Source organism: Scyliorhinus torazame, chromosome 8 (assembly GCF_047496885.1).
Source record: "Scyliorhinus torazame isolate Kashiwa2021f chromosome 8, sScyTor2.1, whole genome shotgun sequence".
NCBI lineage: Eukaryota > Metazoa > Chordata > Chondrichthyes > Carcharhiniformes > Scyliorhinidae > Scyliorhinus > Scyliorhinus torazame.
In genome coordinates, this window is record NC_092714.1 from 156,041,793 (window position 1) to 156,062,259 (window position 20,467).

General features: G+C 47.9%; 1 protein-coding gene across 5 annotated transcripts in view; it reads right to left on the reverse strand.

Annotated features, from left to right (window-relative positions):
* LOC140428213 (phosphorylase b kinase regulatory subunit alpha, liver isoform-like) overlaps nucleotides 1-16,301 on the reverse strand; it is a 265,545-nt gene extending 249,244 nt beyond the window's left edge. The window contains exons 1-4 of one of the 5 annotated variants that reach the window (XM_072514418.1): nucleotides 16,143-16,301; nucleotides 14,839-15,306; nucleotides 4,859-5,017; nucleotides 1,225-1,272 (exon numbers count right to left, since the gene is read on the reverse strand). In XM_072514418.1, the coding sequence (XP_072370519.1) occupies nucleotides 1,225-1,272; nucleotides 4,859-5,017; nucleotides 14,839-14,916 (285 nt within the window). In that variant the 5' untranslated portion in view covers nucleotides 14,917-15,306; nucleotides 16,143-16,301. Of the gene's footprint in view, nucleotides 1-1,224; nucleotides 1,273-4,858; nucleotides 5,018-14,838; nucleotides 15,809-15,878; nucleotides 16,098-16,142 lie in introns of those variants that run through there. The other 4 variants (XM_072514420.1, XM_072514421.1, XM_072514422.1 and 1 more) reach the window with 4 other exon arrangements.
* Nucleotides 16,302-20,467: the final 4,166 nt, after the last annotated feature.

Below are 20,467 nucleotides of genomic sequence, written 5' to 3' on the forward strand. Positions count from 1 at the left end.
TGCCCATTCTCTTTTATTTCATGGGATTCAACTTTGCTGGCAATTATGCAACACTTTATCAAAAATCTTCTGGAAGTCCATGTATACCACATTGTACTCCTCAACACTCTCTATTACGTCATCAAAAAGCACAATCAAGTTAGTTAAAAATGAATTGCATGTTTTAAATGAGAACTATATTTAGGGATGGGTTTGAGAGGGTTCATTGATGAAGATAGGGACAGTAAACAAATCAGGATCTCCAATAGCATCAAACGTAAATGCTGACTTTATTCCTCACCAATTTAATCCAATGACTTCTGATGAAGAGTCAAATGGACTCGAACAGTGAACTTTGTTTCCTCTCCGGATGGAAAGTTGATCATCATCAACGCATTGAGCCGTAAATTCCTCAAAGTGGTAAATAGCATCGGGCAGCGGGGGGGATTCGAACCTCAGGCAGAGGGATTGGACCTCGGTGAGGATGGGAGGGGTTGGGTCTGCAGGGGGACAGGTTAAGTTGGGTAAATCCTATGAGGGGAGGTGGAGGATGAGGATTTGGGGTCAGGTTAGACTGTGCTTATTTGGGGCGGGGCAGTGGGGTGTCAGGTCTGGACGGGGCGGGGGGTTGGGTCAGGTCAGGAGCTGGGAGTGCGAGTCACTCCATGGGGTGGGAGGGGGGGGGGGAAGGAGCCCCCTACAGGTGGGAGAAATCCCATGGAAGGTGAGCAGGTTGGGGTTACCACAAGGTGGTGGTTAGTCAGAGGGTGGGAAAGCCCAGTGGGGGTGGGGGATGTGGGCAGAGCCCCGTGGGGGTTAGGGGTGTTAGGAGAATCCCATGGGGAATGGGGGAATGGGGAGAGTCCCATGGCAAGTGGGATGTGGAGAGAGTTCCGTGGGGATTGGATTGTTCTGGGTCTTTCGAATAGTTACCCAGAAATTAGAAGCAGTTTTAATTCTTATAAATTTTTCCGATTAACGTTTAGTGTATTCCTGTAGGAATCATCTGAATTTTGTGATTCAAATCACTTTGTTGGATGGTTCAGAGTGCAGGGCAATAGTCCAAGGGAAGTTTAAGTTTCTGGGCAATTGCTAGATAAACCCTGACCTGGGAACCTCCAAGAGAGATTCCTCCCATATTTTTGGGGAAACCCCCCCAATCCAACACTGGAAAGCTTGGAAATTAGAGCCCAATGTTTTTTTTCCTGAATTTTCAAAATTATTGTACCAATGAGGGTAACATACCTGCCTTATCATGCACTGAAGGAGCCCTCTCATCAACTTCACAACACTCTGTGGAAACAAATAATCAGTTCAGAAATTCTGCGGTCTGGATCATACATTCACGTGAGGTAAAAGATCATATTCCAATACATAATTGAAGAGAAATTATCTGGTGTCAGTAATGGAGCCAGAAGTGAGCAATAGGATATATGGTGCAGATTAACTGGAATGACACCAGGACTTAAAGAGTTAAATTGTGTACCATTCAGAATCCAAGTGTGGTGCGGCAGCACAGTGGTTAGCACCGCTGCTTCACACCAAGGATCTGGGTGTGATTCTGGCCTTGGGTAACTGTGTGAAGTTTGCACATTCGCCCCGTGTCTGCGTGGGTTTCCTCCGGGTGCTCCGGTTTCCTCCCACAGTCCAAAGATGTGGAGATATGGTGGGGTTACGGGGATAGGGCGGGGGAATGGGCCTCGGGAGGGTCGGTACAAACTCGATGGGCCGAATGGCCGCATTCTGCTCTGTAGGGATTCTTTGGCACAACCTGAAAATTAAGAGTTCAGTTATTTAAGAGTGAAAGCGGGAAGCATTCTTACTCATAAGGCATAATGGAAATCTTTACCTTACTCTCACAGAAATATCAAAACATCAATCAAATGGAACAAATACAGGTAAATGGTATTCAGATACAGAGCAGATATGATTTACTTGAATAATAGGTGCAAGGGGGAGGTCTTGTGTGCAGTGGGTAGCATCCATCCCTCTGGTTTGGAGTTCCATCCCAGGTCCTGATGGCCACAGAAGGTACATTCATAATGCAGCTAAACAGGTTGAGTATCAACCTGCAAAATCCTTACACACCAATGGAAGATGGTAGGAGCAGCAGAGATTCCTGGTCAACCAGGCTTGATGCAGAATGGCAACCCTCAAGCTATAGGTCTCTGGCAACAGGCCAGATAAAAGGAAGGCAGATTGACCAGCGAATAGGTAAAAGTGTGCCTTGTGCACCACTGGATGTGGGAAGAGAAACAACAACAACCTCAAGGGGCTGAATGTCCCACTCCTGATCCTATGGTCATTTTCTTAACCAATGATAGTGAGAGCAACAAGGTCATATAATCATTGACAAGTAAAATACTTACGAGTAAATAATAGTTATGAATGTTTTGTTCTAAAAGTACAATCTAGGGGCTGGTTTAGCACAGTGGGCTAAGACAGCTGACTTGTAATGCGGAACAAGACCAGCAGCGTGGGTTCACCTCCCCGAAGAGGCGCCGGAATGTGGCAACTAGAGGCTTTTCACAGTAACTTCATTGAAGCCTACTTGTGACAATAAACGATTATTATCTTCACTATGATAAGTTATTAGCTCAATACAAACATATTAACAAGATGCAGGACTAAACCATTCAACCCCGCAAGACTGCTCCAGCAATTTTGGGACTACTCCAGTCTGCCATGGACCTGGAGTGCTGCTGACATCTCCCTCTGAATGTCCCGGCTGCTCCCGAACGTCTCCATAAGCTCCCGGGAACCCTGTTCCCAAGGCTCAGCATCTGATTGGGATCCAACTGGGTCCTGGGATCCAGCAGCCCTCCAACTGATATCTCGCCTGGACGAGCTGCCTTCACCTGATGTGCAGCAGCGACTGTGTGGTGCTCACCAGATTGTGCCCCAGAAGCCTGACCACTAATTTCGCCCACCGAGGTGGCTGTATCTGTGCTGGTGGAGGGTGGGGTTGACAGCTGTGACGCGAATACGGTGATCTCCTTGGTTCTCCCCTCCAAGGTGGTCTCTTGGGAGGTGGGGGGAAGCACCCTGCATGGGCAGGACCATTGGATTGAGATCCTGCAGGAGAATGGACCTGTTGTCAGTAGGAGGTATGGGTCAGTCTGTCTAGCGTTAACAACTCACGTGTGACAAGTCATCTGGGTGGGGGTCAGTAGATCCCCACCTCTGCGCCAGGTGCCAAGCTCTACGTCAGTGACTAATCTGTCATTGGCCACCCCCGCGAACTCCAGGGCCAGCTCTTCTTAGGGGGGTGAGAACTCTGACGTCTGGCACCACACCGCCCGTCTGGGCCGTATCCTGTCTGTTGTGGGCCAACCTCTCCTGCAGGGACACAGAGAAGGCATCGTGAGCTGCATGCTTCGTGCATCATGGGAGGGGTGGGGATGAGGGGCAGGCGTGGGCTGCCCTGCTGGCCATGGGTGGGCCAACATTTGCTCCCGATGCCAGCCGGCCTTCGTGACCCACCATTATTTCTTATCTTTAATGCGACAGTTGAGCCTGCTTGGTCCTCACAATCTCACTTGCTTTGTCATTCAATGTTACATTTCTGCGAAGGATTTCAGCTGATGATTTAAGTTCTCGCAGGCCAGTTAGATAGCAAACTGTTTCATGCCAAGCACAAATGTCAATTTTGGCCCTTCCCGCTATTTAACTGGCGCGTCCAGATCCGCGTCTGGCACAACACCGTGGTTAAATCGCAGCCATAATTTCAAACCCACTCATCTCTCCCTCAACTGAATGCAAAATTCAAACATATTATTGTCACTGCTACCTAATGACACCTTCACTATGAGATCATTAATTAATCCCATCTTGTTGCACAATACCAGGTTTAGTGCAGCCTGCTTTCTGGTTGGCTCCACAACATGATGTCCATGGCAAAGCCTCAGTCAATCAGAGTCACTTTTGTCAACCAATCAGCACTCTCTTCTCTTGCTGTATAAGTTGTTGTGATGCTTTGAAATTTGACATTCTTGTACTTGTCCGGTTGAGAGCAAGGTGAAAAGCTTCAGTAATATGTCCCTCTTTTCACCAAGATTCAAGGTAGCTGATTAAAAAGCATATCACAAATATTTGAGAACAGAAGCCAACATCTCCACAGGGTAAGAACAATAATGACTCTAAAAGATGTCACACTTAATTTCATTGTTTTTTGGTAAAACCTGCTGAATAATGAATGTTTAGGGAAAACAGCATAATGTCTTATAAAGCAAAACAACCAAGTAATTCAACATTGCCAAACAAAAACAGGCATGTTTTGTCAAAGCTTTTTGCCTTGCACTCATCAGGACAATGTACTGACAGTCACCATTCTCCATGGCAACACCTCTAATAATCAGGCAATTTTCAAACCTCTCTTCCCATACAGTATAAATTGTTGTTTGGTATTCTTGTGAATTGTCCTGATGAGTGCAAGACAAAAAACTTTGAGAAAAAATGTCTCTTTTCTCAGCGATACAGTACTACCAAATTACTATCGTTAAATTCAGAAAATAGCAACAGGAGGAGGCCATTCAATGCTTCGAGCCTGCTCTGCCATTCATTATGATCATGGCTGATCATCCAACTTTGTTCCTGCTTTCCCCCCATTACAGTAGCTGTTACAATTGTAACTCATTGACTCCGTAAGACAATATATTACAATTGCCGAAAACCAGTTCTGTTTCTTGACCTTGTTAAAATCACTTTCTGACAGACGGTTTTTAAAATAGTTTAAATAGATATCCAATATCATTGGTTTTCTTCAAATCGCTCAATAACTAAAGGCGAGATGCTGAATGTTATTTCTTCGAACAGCTAAAGCCAGAAAGAAGGAAGAGGCATTTTGCGTTTCTATTCGGAAAGAAGTTCACTCACTGACCTGCTCCAGTTCATATGCTTTTGCTTTGTCTTCATCCCGGTCTGCGTTCTTGCGATATGCTAATCCCAGGCCCCATATTGCCAGAATGCTGTAGACATTATCTCTCACCCAAGCATCTTTCTGATCTATACTAGCTGGCAGCAGTCCTGTGACTGGGTTCTGAAAACAAACATAAATGGTTAGGAAATCTAAATTGACAACCTTCGCCATCCCCAACCCTCACTTTACACTACAGTCAATGTGATTCATCAATAAATGTAATGTTATAACCCCCACAGAGGTCACAGTATAAGGGCAATCCGATTCCCCGTGACCTCCATGGAATATGAACTTCCCCTTAATTTGGGGAACCGTCACTGGTATATAAACCCCAACCTGGGTGCAAGTTGAGGAGGGCGACCCTTCTGGGGGTGGAGACTTATTGATTATCGAATAAACATTGTTATTGTTTTCTACCTGCTGGTTCGTGCATGCTACTTTGGCGGATTCTACACTGCCGTTAAGAATAAAGTACAGCTGCCATCGATGCAATGTGCTGCGCACCAGAGCCACTTTATCTAGGCCTCATCAAACAACTGAAATGCCGCACATTGGAAAACCCGAACCATTTCAGGTAGGTGTCGATGACTGGGGACAGCACGCAGAACACCCGAGGTATTTTTTCCATACTAACAGGATCATCGGGGATGAACAGCAAACACCGGTACTTGATAGCTTGTGGGAGCCCATTTGCAGCCTCATCAAAAGCCTCACCCTCCGGGACGCACCAGATGCTCAGTCACTCGCTGCTTTAGTGGTATACTGTCGGGAGGGAGTTACCCTGGGACTCTGGACCCCATCAAGTCACAGGGCATCAGGTCAAACATGGGCAAGGAAACCACCTGATGATTACCACGTATCATTCCCCCTTAGCTGATGAATCAGCAATCCTCCATATTGAACACCACTTGAAGGAAGCACTGAGGGTGGCAAATATCTGGGTGTAGGGCTTCAATGCCAATCACCAAGAGTGGCTTGGTAGTACCACCACAGAGCGAGCTGGCTGGGTCCTAAAGGACATAGCTGCTATACTGGGACTGCGACAGGTGTTGAGGGAACCAATAAGAGGGAAAAACATACTTGACCTCATTCTCACCAATCTGCCTGCTGCAGGTGCATCTGTCCATGACAGTATCGATAGGAGTGACCACCGCACAGTCCTTGTGGCGATGAAGTCCCATCTTCACATTGAGGATACCCTCCATCATGTTGTGTGGCACTACCACCATGCTAAATGTAATAGATTTCAAATAGTTCAAGACTGGGCATCCGTGAGGCGCTGTGGGCCATCAGCAGCATCGAATTGTATTCAACCACAATTTGCAACCTCAAGATCCAGCATAACCCCCACTCTACCATTACCACCAATCCTGGAGATCAACCCTGGTTCAATGAAGAGTGAAGGTGGGCATGCCAGGAGCAACACCAGGCAAAATGAGGTGTCGACCTGGTGAAGTTACAACACAGGACTACTTATGTTTCAAACAGCACAAGCAGCAAGTGATAGACATAGCTAAGCGATTCAAAACCAACGAGTCAGATCCAAGCTCTGCAGTCCTGCCACACCCAGCCTTGAATGGTGGAGGACAATTAAACATTGATAATTTAGAAAAACATAGTTTGATTAAAGATAGTCAGCATGGCTTTGTGAGGGGCAGGTCATGCCTCACAAGCCTCATTGAATTCTTTGAGGATGTGACGAGACACATTGATGAAGGTCGGGCAGTGGATATGGTGTATATGGATTTCAGTAAGGCATTTGATAAGGTTCCCCATGGTAGGCTCATTCAGAAAGTTAGGGGGCATGGGATACAGGGATATTTGGCCGTCTGGATACAGAATTGGCTGGCCAAAAGAAGACAGCGAATGGTAGTGGATGGAAAGTATTCCGCCTGGAGGTCGGTGACCAGTGGTGTCCCGCAAGGATCTGTTCTGGGACCTCTGCTCTTTGTGGTTTTTATAAATGACTTGGATGAGGAAGTGGAAGGGTGGGTTAGTAAGTTTGCCGATGACACAAAGGTTGGGGGAGTTGTAGATAGTGTTGAGAGTTGTTGCAGCTTACAACAGGACATTGACAGGATGCAGAGCTGGGCTGAGAAGTGGCAGATGGATAAATGTGAAGTGACTCATTTTGGAAGGTCGAATTTGAATGCTGAATACAGGGTTAAAGGCAGGATTCTTGGAAGTGTGGAGGAACAGAGGGATTTTGGGGTCTATGTACATAGATCCCTCAAAGTTGCCACCCAGGTTGACAGGGTTGTTAAGAAGGCGTATGGTGTGTTGACTTTCATTAACAGGGAGATTGAGTTTAAGAGCCGCGAGGTTTTGCTGCAGCTTTATAAAACCCTAGTTAGACCACACTTGGAATATTGTGTCCAGTTCTGGTCACCTCATTATTGGAAGGATCTGGATGCTTTGGAGAGGGTACAGAGCAGATTTACCAGGATGCTGCTTGGACTGGGGGGCATGTCTTATGAAGAAAGGTAGGGCTTTTCTCACTGGAGCGAAGAAGGCAGAGAGGTGACTTGATAGAGGTGTACAAGGTGATGAGAGGCATGGATAGATGGGATAGCCAGAGACTTTTCCCCAGGGTGGAAATGGCTGTGACGAGAGGACATAATTTTAAGGTGATTGGTGGAATGTACAGGTGAGATGTCAGAGGTAGGTTCTTTACACAGAGAGTGGTGGGTGTGTGGAATGCACTGCCAGCAGAGGCGGTGGAGTCAGAGTCATTAGGGACATTTAAGCGACTCTTAGACAGGCACATGGACAGCAGTAAATTGAAGGGGTGTAGGTTAGGCTGATCATAGATAAGGATAAATGGTCGGCACAACTGTTTTGTTACCTGTATGGCAGGTAACATGTGCTATTCAATTCAGTTGCAGCAAAGGCTTTCGGAAGAAGGCTCGAAGTAGTCCAGAAGTTTTACATAAAGTTTATTGAGTAACACAACTTAAATCACTGCGTGAGTTCTTACTTTAAGAACTGTACTTGTCGAAAGGTTACAACTTTTCTATACACTACAACTAGGCCTGACCACACTAGCAGCCCTAAGCTAAATCTCTGCCTTTGTTCTCCTCGCAGCCTAATCAGCCAAAGAGCCTTGAGGGCTGCTTGATTCCCACTTTATACCCGCCAGTGTTGCCCCCTAGTGGTCTTTCCATTTCCCATCAGCCCCTTCTGTACATACCCATGTAAAGATCACTACAACAACATCGTGGGCTGAAGGGCCTATACTGTGCTGTACTGTTCAATGTTCTACGTCTAACTCACTGGAGGAGGAGGCTCCACAAATATCCCCATCCTCAATGATGGGGGAGCCGAGCACATCAGTGCAAAAGACAAGGATGAAGCATTCGCAACTATCTTCAGCCATAAGTGTCGAGTGGATGATCCATCTCAGCCTCCTCCTGAGCTCACCCAGCATCACAGATGCCAGTCTTCAGTCAATTCAATTCACCCCACATGATAACAACAAACAACAGCAATGAGGAGGGGGAAGGGGCTGCGGCTGGCCGTGCCTGTATGGACACGTTACAATGGGCCTGGGAGGTGTGAATGGATGGGGGAATGGGGAGCATGCTGAGAGGAGCAGTTTTGAGAGGAAGTGGTTGTGGGGTTTCTGGGAAGGGGGAAGGATAGCTGGCTGATGGCGATATGGGGTAGGGCTTGGTCCCACACATAGGTCGGGGCTGGGAACCATGATCATATAATCATAGAAATGTTACAGCACAGAAAGAGGGCATTCAGCCCATCTTGTCCATGCCAGCCCCAGGAGCAGCATGGTAGCACAGTGGTTAGCACAGTTGCTTCACATCTCCAGGGTCCCAGGTTCGATTCCCGGGTGCTCCGGTTTCCTCCCACAGTCCAAAGATGTACAGGTTAGGTGGATTGGCCATGCTAAATTGCCATTAGTCGGGTTCGGCGGGGTTACTGGGTTACAGGGATAGGGTGGAAGCATGGGCTTAAGTGGGTGCTCTTTCCAGGGGCAAGTGCAGACTCGATGGGCTGAATGGCCTCCTTCTGCACTGTAAATTCTATTATTCTATGATTTGATGACAGCCAGGTGCCCTTTCTAACCCCACCATCCTGCACCTGGTCCAGAGCCCTGTAGCTTACAGCACTTAAGGTGCAGATCCAGGTACGCTTTAAAAAACTTTAGTGTTCCTGCCTCCACGGCAACTCGGGCAGCAAAATCCAGACTTCCACTACCCTCTGCATAGAAAACGTTTTCCTCATGTCTCCTCTACCTTCTGCCACTTATCTAGAATCTATGTCCCCTGGTTCTAGAATTCTTCACCATGGGAAACAAGTTTATCCTGAGCACCCGATCTCTTCTCAAAACAAACAAAAAACAAAGAAAAGTACAGCACAGGAACAGGCCCTTAAGCCCTCCAAGCCTGTGCCAACCATGCTGCCCGTCTGAGCTAAAATCTTCTACACTTCCTGGGTCCATATCCCTCTATTCCCATCCTATTCATGTATTTGTCAAGATACCTCTTAAATGTCACTATCGTCCCTGCTTCCACCACCTCCTCCGGTAGCGAGTTCCAGGCACACACTACCCTCTGTGTAAAAAACTTGCCTCGTACATCTCCTCTAAACCTTGCCCCTCGCACCTTAAACTTATGCCCCCTAGTAATTGACCCCTCTCCCCTGGGAAAAAGCCTCTGATTATCCACTCTGTCGATGCCCCTCATAATTTTGTAGACCCCTCAACCTCCGCCGTTCCAGTGAGAACAAACCGAGTTTATTCAACCACTCCTCATAGCTAATGCCCTCCATACCAGGCAACATCCTGGTAAATCTCTTCTGTTCCCTTTCTCAATCCTCCACATCCTTCTGGTAGGGTGACGACCAGAATTGAACACTATACTCCAAGTGTGACCTAAGGTTCTATCCAGCTGCAACATGACTTGCCAATTCTTATACACAATGCCCCGGCCAATGAAGGCAAGAATGCCATATGCTTTCTTGACTACCTTCTCCACCTGTGTTGCCCCTTTCAGTGACCTGTGGACCTGTACACCATGATCTCTCTGACTGTCAATACTCTTGAGGGTTCTACCATTCACTGTACATTCCCTACCTGCATTAGACCTTCCAAAATGCATTACTTCACATTTGTCCGGATTAAACTCCATCTGCAATCTCTTCACCCAAGTCTCCAAACGATCTAAATCCTGCTGTATCCTCTGACAGTTCTCATCGTTATCCGCAATTCCACCAACCTTTGTGTCGTCTGCAAACGTACTAATCAGACCAGTTACATTTTCCTCCAAATCATTTATATATACTACGAACAGCAAAGGTCCCAGCACTGATCCCTGCGGAACACCACTAGTCACAGCCCTCCAATCAGAAAAGCACCCTTCCATTGCTACTCTCTGCCTTCTATGACCTAGCCAGTTCTGTATCCAGCTTGCCAGTTCACCCCTGATCACGTATGACTCACCTTTTGAACCAGTCTGCCATGAGGGATCTTGTCAAAGGCCTTACTGAAGTCCATATAGACAACATCCACTGCCCTACCTGCATCAATCATCTTTGTGACCTCTTCGAAAAACTCTATCAAGTTATGACGTGGAGATGCCGGCGTTGGACTGGGGTGAGCACAGTAAGAAGTTTTACAACACCAGGTTCCTCAGGTGAAGGAAGGAGCAGCGCTCCGAAAGCTAGTGACATCGAAACAAACCTGTTGGACTTTAACCTGGTGTTGTAAAACTTCTTACTGTCTATCAAGTTAGTGAGACATGACCTCCCCTTCACAAAACCATGCTGCCTCTCGCTAATATGACCATTTGCTTCCAAATGGGAGTAGATCCTGTCTCGAAGAATTCTCTCCAGTAATTTCCCTACCACTGACATAAGGCTCACCGGCCTGTAGTTCCCTGGATTATCCTTGCTACCCTTCTTAAACAAAGGAACAACATTGGCTATTCTCCAGTCCTCCGGGACATCACCTGAAGACAGTGAGGATCCAAAGATTTCTGTCAAGAAATTCTCCTCCTAATTTTGTACAAGAGGATGTTGGAGGCCATAACAAGTCTGGACACACATCAGTTAATTTTAGATAATTTTAGGGATTTAAATACAGTGTTGCATCCAAAGATGGGTCGATCTAAACTATGCTCGTTGACTCCATTGGCAGGGGGGGGGGGGGGGGGGGTGCGAGGGTGTTGGCAGCGTTTATCATAGAATCACAGAATTTTAGTCAGAAGGAGGCCATTTGGCCCATCGAGTCTGCACCGGCCCTTGGAAAGAGCACCCTACTTAAGCTCACACCGCCACCCTATCCCCGTAACCCACCTAACCATTTTGGAAATTAAGGGCAATTTTTTCTTGTCGGGGGTTGGGGTTGCGGGCGCTTGCAACGGTACCGCTCCCTTTGCCCCAGGGAAATATTCAGGTCGTCTGGTGGGGGAGCCATGCTGAAGATATGGAGACAATTTTGGCAGCATTATAAGTTAGGGGCAGGGTTGAAGCCGATGCCGGTTCGAGAGAATCACATGAAAATGAAATGAAATGAAAATCGCTTATTATTATCACAAGTAGGCTTCAAATGAAGTTACTGTGAAAAGCCTCGAGTCGCCACATTCCGGCGCCTGTTCAGGGAGGCTGGTACGGGAATTGAACCGTGCTGCTGGACTGCCTTGGTCTGCTTTAAAAGCCAGCTATTTAGCCCTGTGCTAAACCAGCCCCTATGTATTGAGTCGGCGAGACTGGATGCTAAGTTTCGGGTATGGGAGGAGCGGGGGGGGGGGGGGGGGATGAAGGACTTATTTGGAAGGGCGGTTTGCAAGTTTGGAAGAGTCGGCGGAGAAGTTTGAGATTCCGTGGGGGGGCCTTTCAGTATATGCAGGTGTGGGAATTTGCAAGGGTGGTTTTCTCTATTGGAGGGTGTTGTGGAAGGTGAATGCCTCAACCTCGTGTGCGAGGCTGGGGTTAATACAGTTAAAGGTGGTGCACAGGCCGCCCCCGACGAGATTGAGGATGAGCCGGTTGTTTGAGGGGGTGGATGAGCGGTTTGTGAGCGGTGTGGGAGACATCGGACCAATCATGTACAATGGTGATCCTGCTGAAAGTTGGAGACGGTTTGGGGGTCGTCTTTCAGCAGTCGGCGATCCTGCATGTGGATTTGGAGCCCAGTCCGCTGGGGGACATATTTAGGTGTCGGACTTGCCGGAGTTGCAGACGGGAGCGGGGCAGATGTTTTCGCCTTCACCTCGTTGATTGCTCGCAGGTCGGTCCTGTTGGGGTGGAGGTCAGCCTCTCCGCCCTGTGCCTTGGTATGGCTGGAGGACCTGATGGAGTTTTTGTATTTGAAAAAGGTTATGTTTACCTTGTGGTGGGCGATTGAGGGGTTCCACAAGAGATGGGATCTGTTTATTCTTCACTTTAGTTGCTTACTGATAGGGGAGGATGGGGGGTTGTCTAGGGTTGGAGGGGCTATTCTTTGAGTTATTGCGGTGTTGGTGAGGAGAGGGGGGGGGGGGGGGGGGAGGTTAATGATGTTCTTGTTGTTTTGCATTGGATGGATTGAATTGGATTGGTTTCTTGTCACGTGTACCGGGTACAGTGAAAAGTATTTTTCTGCGTGCAACTCAAGCAGATCATTTAGTACATGACAGAAAATAGGTAATAGGGCAACAGAAGGTACACAACGAAAATACATAGGCACAGGCATCGGTGAAGCATAAAGGTGTGTAGAATTAATCAGGTCAGTCGATAAGACGCCCTGTCCACAAAAATCCAATCCAGCCAATTACCGCCCCATCTGTCTACTCTTGATCATCAGTAAAGTGATGGAAGGAGTCATCAGCAGTGCTATCGAATGGCACGTATTCAGCAATAACCTGCTCACTGACATTCAGTTTGGGTTCTGCCAGGATCACTAAGCTGCTGACCTCATTACAGCCTTGGTTCAAACATGGACAAAAGAGCTGAACACCTTGAAGTGAGGTGAGTATGACTGCCCTCGACACCAAGGCAGCATTTGACCGAGTGCGGCATCAAGGAGCCCGAACAAAACTGGAGTCAATGGGAATCAGGGGGAAACTCTTCGCTGGTTGAAGTCATACTCGGCACAAAGGAAGATGGTTGTGGTGGTTGGAGGTCAATCATCTCAGCCCCAGGACATCACTGCAGGAGTTCCTCAGGGTAGTGTCCAAGGCCGGACCATCTTCAGCTGCTTCATCAATGACCTCCCTTCCATCATAAGGTCAGAAGTGGGGATTTTCATTGATGATTGCACCATTTACGATTCCTCAGAGACTGAAGCCGTCCATGTCCTTATGCTGTGAAAAGCCCGAACGAAAAGAAAGATCTACCTTAAAGTCAAAGGTCGGGGACTGTGATAATATGCATAAAGCAAGTTTGTACATAATGTTATGTATGATCTCCGAACACCAGGCGGCAGTGTAACCCACCACGTGACCATGTAGTCAGGGAGTTGGGAGTAGGCCGTGCTGGAGGATAGACGCATTTTGCAGTAGTTCCACAATAACAAATTAGGGTTACTACTTTATTATTTTATTCATCCTAGTTATCGCATCACGCAGTTGTATTATAATAAATTATTTAAACTAAATTTTTATTTTAAATTTTTTATACATTGCAGAAGGAGGCCATTCGGCCCATCGAGTCTGCACCAGCTCTTGGAAAGAGCACCCTACCCAAGGTCAACACCTCCACCCTATCCCCATAACCCAGTAACCCAACCCAACACTAAGGGAAATTTTGGACACTAAGGGCAATTTATCATGGCCAATCCACCTAACCTGCACATCTTTGGACTGTGGGAGGAAACCGGAGCACCCGGGAGGAAACCCACGCACACACGGGGAGGATGTGCAGACTCCGCACAGACAGTGACCCAAGCCGGAATCGAACCTGGGACCCTGGAGCTGTGAAGCAATTGTGCTATCCACAATGCTACCGTGCTGCCCACAATGTTCTGTAGTTCATCATTCACTTTGGCCAGTGTACAGAACATGACAGGGGACTACTTTTCTCAGCAGGCCCTGATTGTAGAATGGCCGCGCACATGCAACTTGTGTCTTTTTTCACCATTTGGGGGTTTGCTGAGCATGTGATGGCTGGAGGATGGCTGCACATGTTCAATTGGTGCACTTTCTCCTTTCCAGGCTGGGAACCGGTCCTGCGCACATGTACAAAAGTAAAACCAGGAAGAATGTTCAACAGCACAAAACGTAGGGCAGGTGACCTGGAAGAGGCGTGCCATTCTGGAGAAGCTAATTCAGGGTGTAGGATACAGGAGGGGGACAGTTCACAGGACAGAAAGCAGGCCCAAGAAAAATGCCTGGTTAAGGGACAAGGACAGGAAGCTGAAACAGGTCCTGTTACGTGAAGTAAAAGTAAGGATATTTGTGATATTTATCACAATGCACACAGGCAGAAAATTAACATGCAAAATATGAACAATATCCTGCTCACGCTGAATATTCTGGTAAATCGCTTAGATTTGAACCATCTCTCATGTAGAAATAATAATCTAAAGTGATAATTAGATTATAAAGACAGGAAACAGGAAGTAGATGTGCAGTTTATTACTGTCCCCTAACACTGCAGAGCTGCTGTTCCCTCTCTGATTTTCCCCACACACAAACTTCACGCTGATGGAATTCAAGCCGGGCTTCACCGGCTTCAAGCCTTCACAACATAATTTGGGGTTTCTCTACCACAAATCTTGACCCCAGTTAACCCCATTACAAATGTCTTTTTTCAAAGAATAATTTTGATCAACAAGAAGACTCATTGTGTGCACGGATTGTGGGAGCGATGATTTGGGAGTATTTGGCAGCTCAGTATCTATCCCCTCACCCCCCACGCCCCACCCACACACACACACACACACACACACCTCCCAATGCCATCACACCCAGACATGCCAGAGAACTGAAATCAAAACTGCTACTCACCTGGTGGCAGAGAATGGTTTGCTGCACCAATCTTGCATACCCATCCAATCGAACACCCGAATTGCTTCTACTCCTCATAGTTCCCAGTAATGTTGGCTATTATTGACCAGTCGTGACCAGCAGTTATCAGCATTGACCAGTAGTAACCAGTGTTGACCAGCAGTTCACACCACTGACCATTGTTGACCAGTAATTAACAGCATTGACCTTCATTGACCTGTAGTTAATCCGTTGACCAGTGTTGACTAGTAGTGACCATTGTTGACGAATAGTTAGCAGTGTTGATCAGCAGTTATCAGTGTTGTCCAGTGTTGACCAACAGTAATCAGCATTGACCAGCAATAGCCAGCATTGACCTTCAGTAACCAGCATTGACCTTCAGTAACCAGCATTGACCAGTGCGTGCCAATGGGGTATGGTAGAGTGTGGGACCACGCTCATAGTCTCATTCTTGCACTCTTGATGAACCTGGACACACAAGGCTTATTGTTACACAGAAGCACAGTGAAGGACAAATCTTTACCTGGTTCCAATAGTTCACTTAGTTGATTGGTTGGTAAAATGGACTGCTACCCAACACCCAGTCACTGCCCAGCCTGGCACCCAGTCAATGCCCAGCTCCCGGTAACTATCCAGCACCCAGTCACTGCCCAGCCTGGCACCCAGTCAATGCCCAGCACCCAGTAACTACCCAACACCCAGTCACTGCCCAGCCTGGCACCCAGTCAATGCCCAGCACCCAGTAACTATCCAGCACCCAGTCACTGCCCAGCCTGGCACCCAGTCAATGCCCAACACCCAGTGACTACCCAGAACCCAGTCACTGTCCAGCACCCAGTAACTACCCACCACACAATCACTGCTCAAACTGGCACCCAGTCACTGCCCAGCACCCAGTCAATGCCCAGCCTGGCACCCAGTCAATGTTCAGCACCCAGTCAATGCCCAGCACAAAGTAACTACCCAGCAGCCAACCACTGCCCAGCCCCCAGCCCCCCCCCCCCCCCCCAAAAAAGCCTGGCCTGGCCCTGCCGATGTACCAGGGGCTTTCCCAGTTAAGGCAGTGATCTCCGGCGCTTCCGTGTAACATTGGGGCTGGCGGATTTTCTATTCGGGGATATACTTAATGAGCTGCTTGTTTTGAGCTGTGTCTGTGGCAGTAACATTGTTACAGGGCCCTCTCCCCCTCTCAGTTCCGCATCAATGTATCGGCAGCGAGAGGATTGTTGCAGCAGCTCCGGGTCCTGGTCTATATGTAACAACATGAGGCCCTCTCCCCCCGCCCCTCCAGCCTCTTCACTCACTCTCATCAATCACACGAGGCCGGCAGAGAATCTCATCCTGTCCGCACACTGGGCAACACGGCAGCAGTGCTTCAACCTTTCCTCAATCTGCTCTCCTGGCCTCTGCTTGACTTTCAGGACCTTGTCGAACTGCATTTAGCATTGAGCCCAGAGGATGGAGACAGAGAGAGAGGGAAACAGTGCTGAGTCCAGCCCAATGGCAGAGCAGCTCCCAAAGCAATCCTCACCTCCTCACTGTCAATACAAACTGCCTTTGAATAGCACTGAGAATTACAGCCCTCTGTGAGGGGCACAGCGGTCTGTCAGCTGCCTGGCTCAAATCACACAACTGAGAAATTGGAAAAGCTACAAATGTCTTAATCTAAAGCAATAACAGGGATAGCTGTAAAGTTTGACTTATATAAAACTAGCTGACACTTTGATGGAGCACTTATTCAGGCAGTCTCATCAATGTTCAAGGTCTCTACTTTCAGAAGAATGCCATGAATACCCTTCAATTGGGCAGCGCTGTTAACCATTGCCCTGGTGGCACAGTGGTCAGCACTGTTGCCTCACAGCGCCAGGGACCCACCTAGGTTTGATTCTGGCCTTGGGTGACTGTGAAGTTTACACCTTCTCCCATGTCTGCGTGGGTTTCCTCTGGGTGCTCCGGTTTCCTCCCAGAGTCCAAAGGTGTGCAGATTAGGTGGGTTGGCCATGCTAAAATTGCCCTTTAGTGTCCAAAGATGAAATGAAATGAAATGAAAATCACTTATTGTCACAAGTAGGCTTCAATGAAGTTACTGTGAAAAGCCTCGAGTCATCACATTCAGGCGCCTGTTCAGGGAGGCTGGTATGGGAATTGAACCGTGCTGCTGGCATGCCTGGGTCTGCTTTAAAAGCCAGCGACTTAGCCCAGTGTGCTAAACCAGATGCATAGGTTAGGTGGGGTTACAGGGATAGGGCAGGGGAGTAGGCCTAGGTACGGTGCTCTTTCAGAGGACCGGTGCAGACTTAATGGGCCGAATACCCTCCTTCTGCAATGTAGGGATTCTATGAAAGCTCCAGTATGCTACCATGTGGGCAGCACGGTAGCACAACTGGATAGCACTGTGGCTTCACAGCGCCAGGGTCCCAGGTTCGATTCCCTGCTGGGTCACTGTCTGTGTGGAGTCTGCACGTTCGCCCTGTGTCTGCGTGGGTTTCCTCCAGGTGCTCCCGTTTCCTCCCACAGTCCAAAGACGTGCAGGTTAGGTGGATTGGCCATACTAAATTGCCCTTAGTGTCCAAAAAGGTTAGGAGGGGTTATTGGGTTATGGGGATAGGGTGGAAGTGAGGACTTAAGTTGGTCGGTGCAGACTTGATGGGCCGAATGGCCTCCTTCTGCACTGTATGTTCTATGTTCTACATCCAGACGGATTTCCCATTGAATTTTACAAAGGATTTGCGAGTCAGCTGATCCCACTTCTGCTGGGTATGCTTAATGATTCCTTGTCCCAGGGAGTGTTGCTGGTTACGTTGGCACAGGTGTTGATCTTCTTGATCCTGAAGAAGAACAAGGATTGCAGGGAATGTAGGCCGTATCAACCTATCTCATTTTTAAACGGCAACACAAAGTAACGACAGGATGTCCATTGTCTGCTATTGTTTGCCTTAGCAATTGAGGTTCTGGCCATTGTTTTGAGTTAGCCTACCGAGTGGACTGGGATAGATTTAGATTTATTGTCACGTGTACCGAGGTAAAGTGAAAAGTATTGTTCTGCGTACAGTTCAGGCAGATGGTTCCAAATGTGAAAAACATATGACTTATGATAAATACACCATGTAAATACATAGGCATAGACATAGGGTGAATCATACGGAGTGTAGTGCTACACAGTAGGAATGCCATGGAGAGATTAGTTCAGTCCATAAGAGGGCCATTCTGGAGTCTGGTAACAGCCGGGAAGAAGCTGTTTTCGAATCTGGTTAGCGAGTGTTCTCAGAATCCTGTACCTCCTGCCCTTTGGAAGAAGTTGGAAGAGAGAATAACCTGGGTGGGAGGGGTCTTTGATTATACTGCCCGCTTTCTCAAGGCAGCGGGAGGCGTAGAGAGAGTCAATGGATGGGAGCCGGGTTTGTGTGATGGACTGGGCTCTGTTCAGAACTCTCTGTAGTTTCTTAGTCTTGGGCCGAGCAGTTGCTATACCATAGAACATAAAACATTACAGCGCAGTACAGGCCCTTCGGCCCTCGCTGTTGCGCCGACCTGTGAAACCACTCTAAAGCCCATCTACACTATTCCCTTATTGTCCATATATCTATCCAATGACCATTTGAATGCCCTTAGTGTTGGCGAGTCCACTACTGTTGCAGGCAGGGCATTCCACGCCCTTACTACTCTCTGAGTAAAGAACCTACCTCTGACATCTGTCTTATATCTATCTCCCCTCAATTTAAAGCTATGTCCCCTCGTGCTAGACATCACCATCCGAGGAAAAAGGCTCTCACTGTCCACCCTATCCAATCCTCTGATCATCTTGTATGCCTCAATTAAGTCACCTCTTAACCTTCTTCTCTCTAACGAAAACAGCCAGGCTGTGATGCAGCCAGATAGGATGTTTTCTACGGTGCATCTGTAAAAATTGATAAGTCATTGTGGAGATGCCGCATTTCCTTAGTTTCCTGAGGACGTATAGGCGCTGTTGTGCTTTCCTGGCTGTAGCATCGACGTGGGTGGACCAGGACAGACTTTAAAAGGTGGAATGCCCTCCCTCTGACCTTAGGAGGAAGGGTACAAACATATTCTCCCAAGGATTTTGTTTTTGTTCCAGTATCTCCCAGACTTTCTTCCCAAGATTTTCTTTGCAGTGTTAATAAATTGATGACTACTGTTGGTTGGGCTGGTAAGACTCCTCGGTTGAGTAGGACGTTTTTGCAAAGTGATAGGCAGTCGTGGGGGGGTGCGGTCTGCCACTACCTAATCTGTTAGGTTACTACTGGCTGGCAAATATCGATAAAGTGAAGGTGTGGTTCAAGAATCCAAACTCTATATGGGGGCAGATGGAAGAGGTTTTGTGCATAAGATTGGGTTTGAGGGCCCTTGTTACTGTGCCAGTCCCGTTTTCCCCTGCTAGATTTTCTTCGAGCCCGGTGGTGATAGCTACTTTGAGAATTTGGAGTCAGTTCCTCATGTGCTAGGTTAGGCCCGATCCAGTTCAAGGTTGTGCCTGATTAGGACATGGATGAGTGGGTTTTTCTTGGTGGTGGAGGATAGGTGTGAGCAGTGCTGTAGGAGGCCAGTGAATCATACGCACATGTTTTGGTCTTGCCCAAAGCTCGTTAGTTTCTGGGTCTCCTTTTTTGATACGATGTCAGGGATTTTGGGCGTTCAGCTGGAACCGTGCCCGTTGGTGGCCATTTTTGGAGTTTTGGACGGGCCTGTGATGCAGGCGGGGTCGAGGGCAGATGTCCTCACCTTCGCCTCACTAATAGCCCGGAGGCGCCTTTTGCTTGGGTGGAGGTCCCCGGTGCCGCCTCGGCGTGGCTGGGGGACCTGATGGATTTTTTTGTATCTGGAGAAGATTAAGTATACCATGAGCGGGTGGTGGAAAAGTTATTTTTCAGGGAGCTGGTTGCCCTCAGCTTTTGGGAGATGGGGAGGCAGGGCGGGGGGGGGGGGGGGGGGGTGGGGGGGGGGGGGGGGCTGTCTCTGTATTTTGTTTAAGATTTGGCTTTTTTTTCTCTCATAGGCCGAGATGGGGAGGACGGAGGAGGTAGTTATTGTATTGTTGTTGTTTGTGTATCATGAAAAATGTCTGAATTAAAATATATATTTTCAAATATATATACAATATCTACAACATACTCCTGAAGCAATTACTCTGCAGGTTATCTACCTCCCTACCACCCTCCCTACCTATCTATCTAATACATGCAGCATACTCCTGAAGCATTTGCTGCACAGAATGTGGTGACAGCAGGAGACTCCAGAAGAGGACCGCGGAAAACATCTCTGACAAGGTCCAACATCCCCACCGACTCATGGGTGACTCGTACTTGTGACCGACCAAATGGTGAAGGTTCACTGGGGGAGGCAGCAAACATACTGAGAGACTGTGAAGGAACATGCCGAGGGGTCAGAGACAACGCACAAATCTCAGTGAGCGTGTGCCACAAACCTCCAAACAATCCACCTACTCAACCCGTCACCACCAATCACTGTAAATTCTATGACTCTATCATCTCAGTTTCAGGAGTTCCTCAGGGTAGCGTTCCAGACCCAACCAGCTTCAGCTACTTCATCAATTAACTTACTCCCATCAAAAGGTCAGAAGTGGGGATGTTTGCGGATGACTGCACAATGT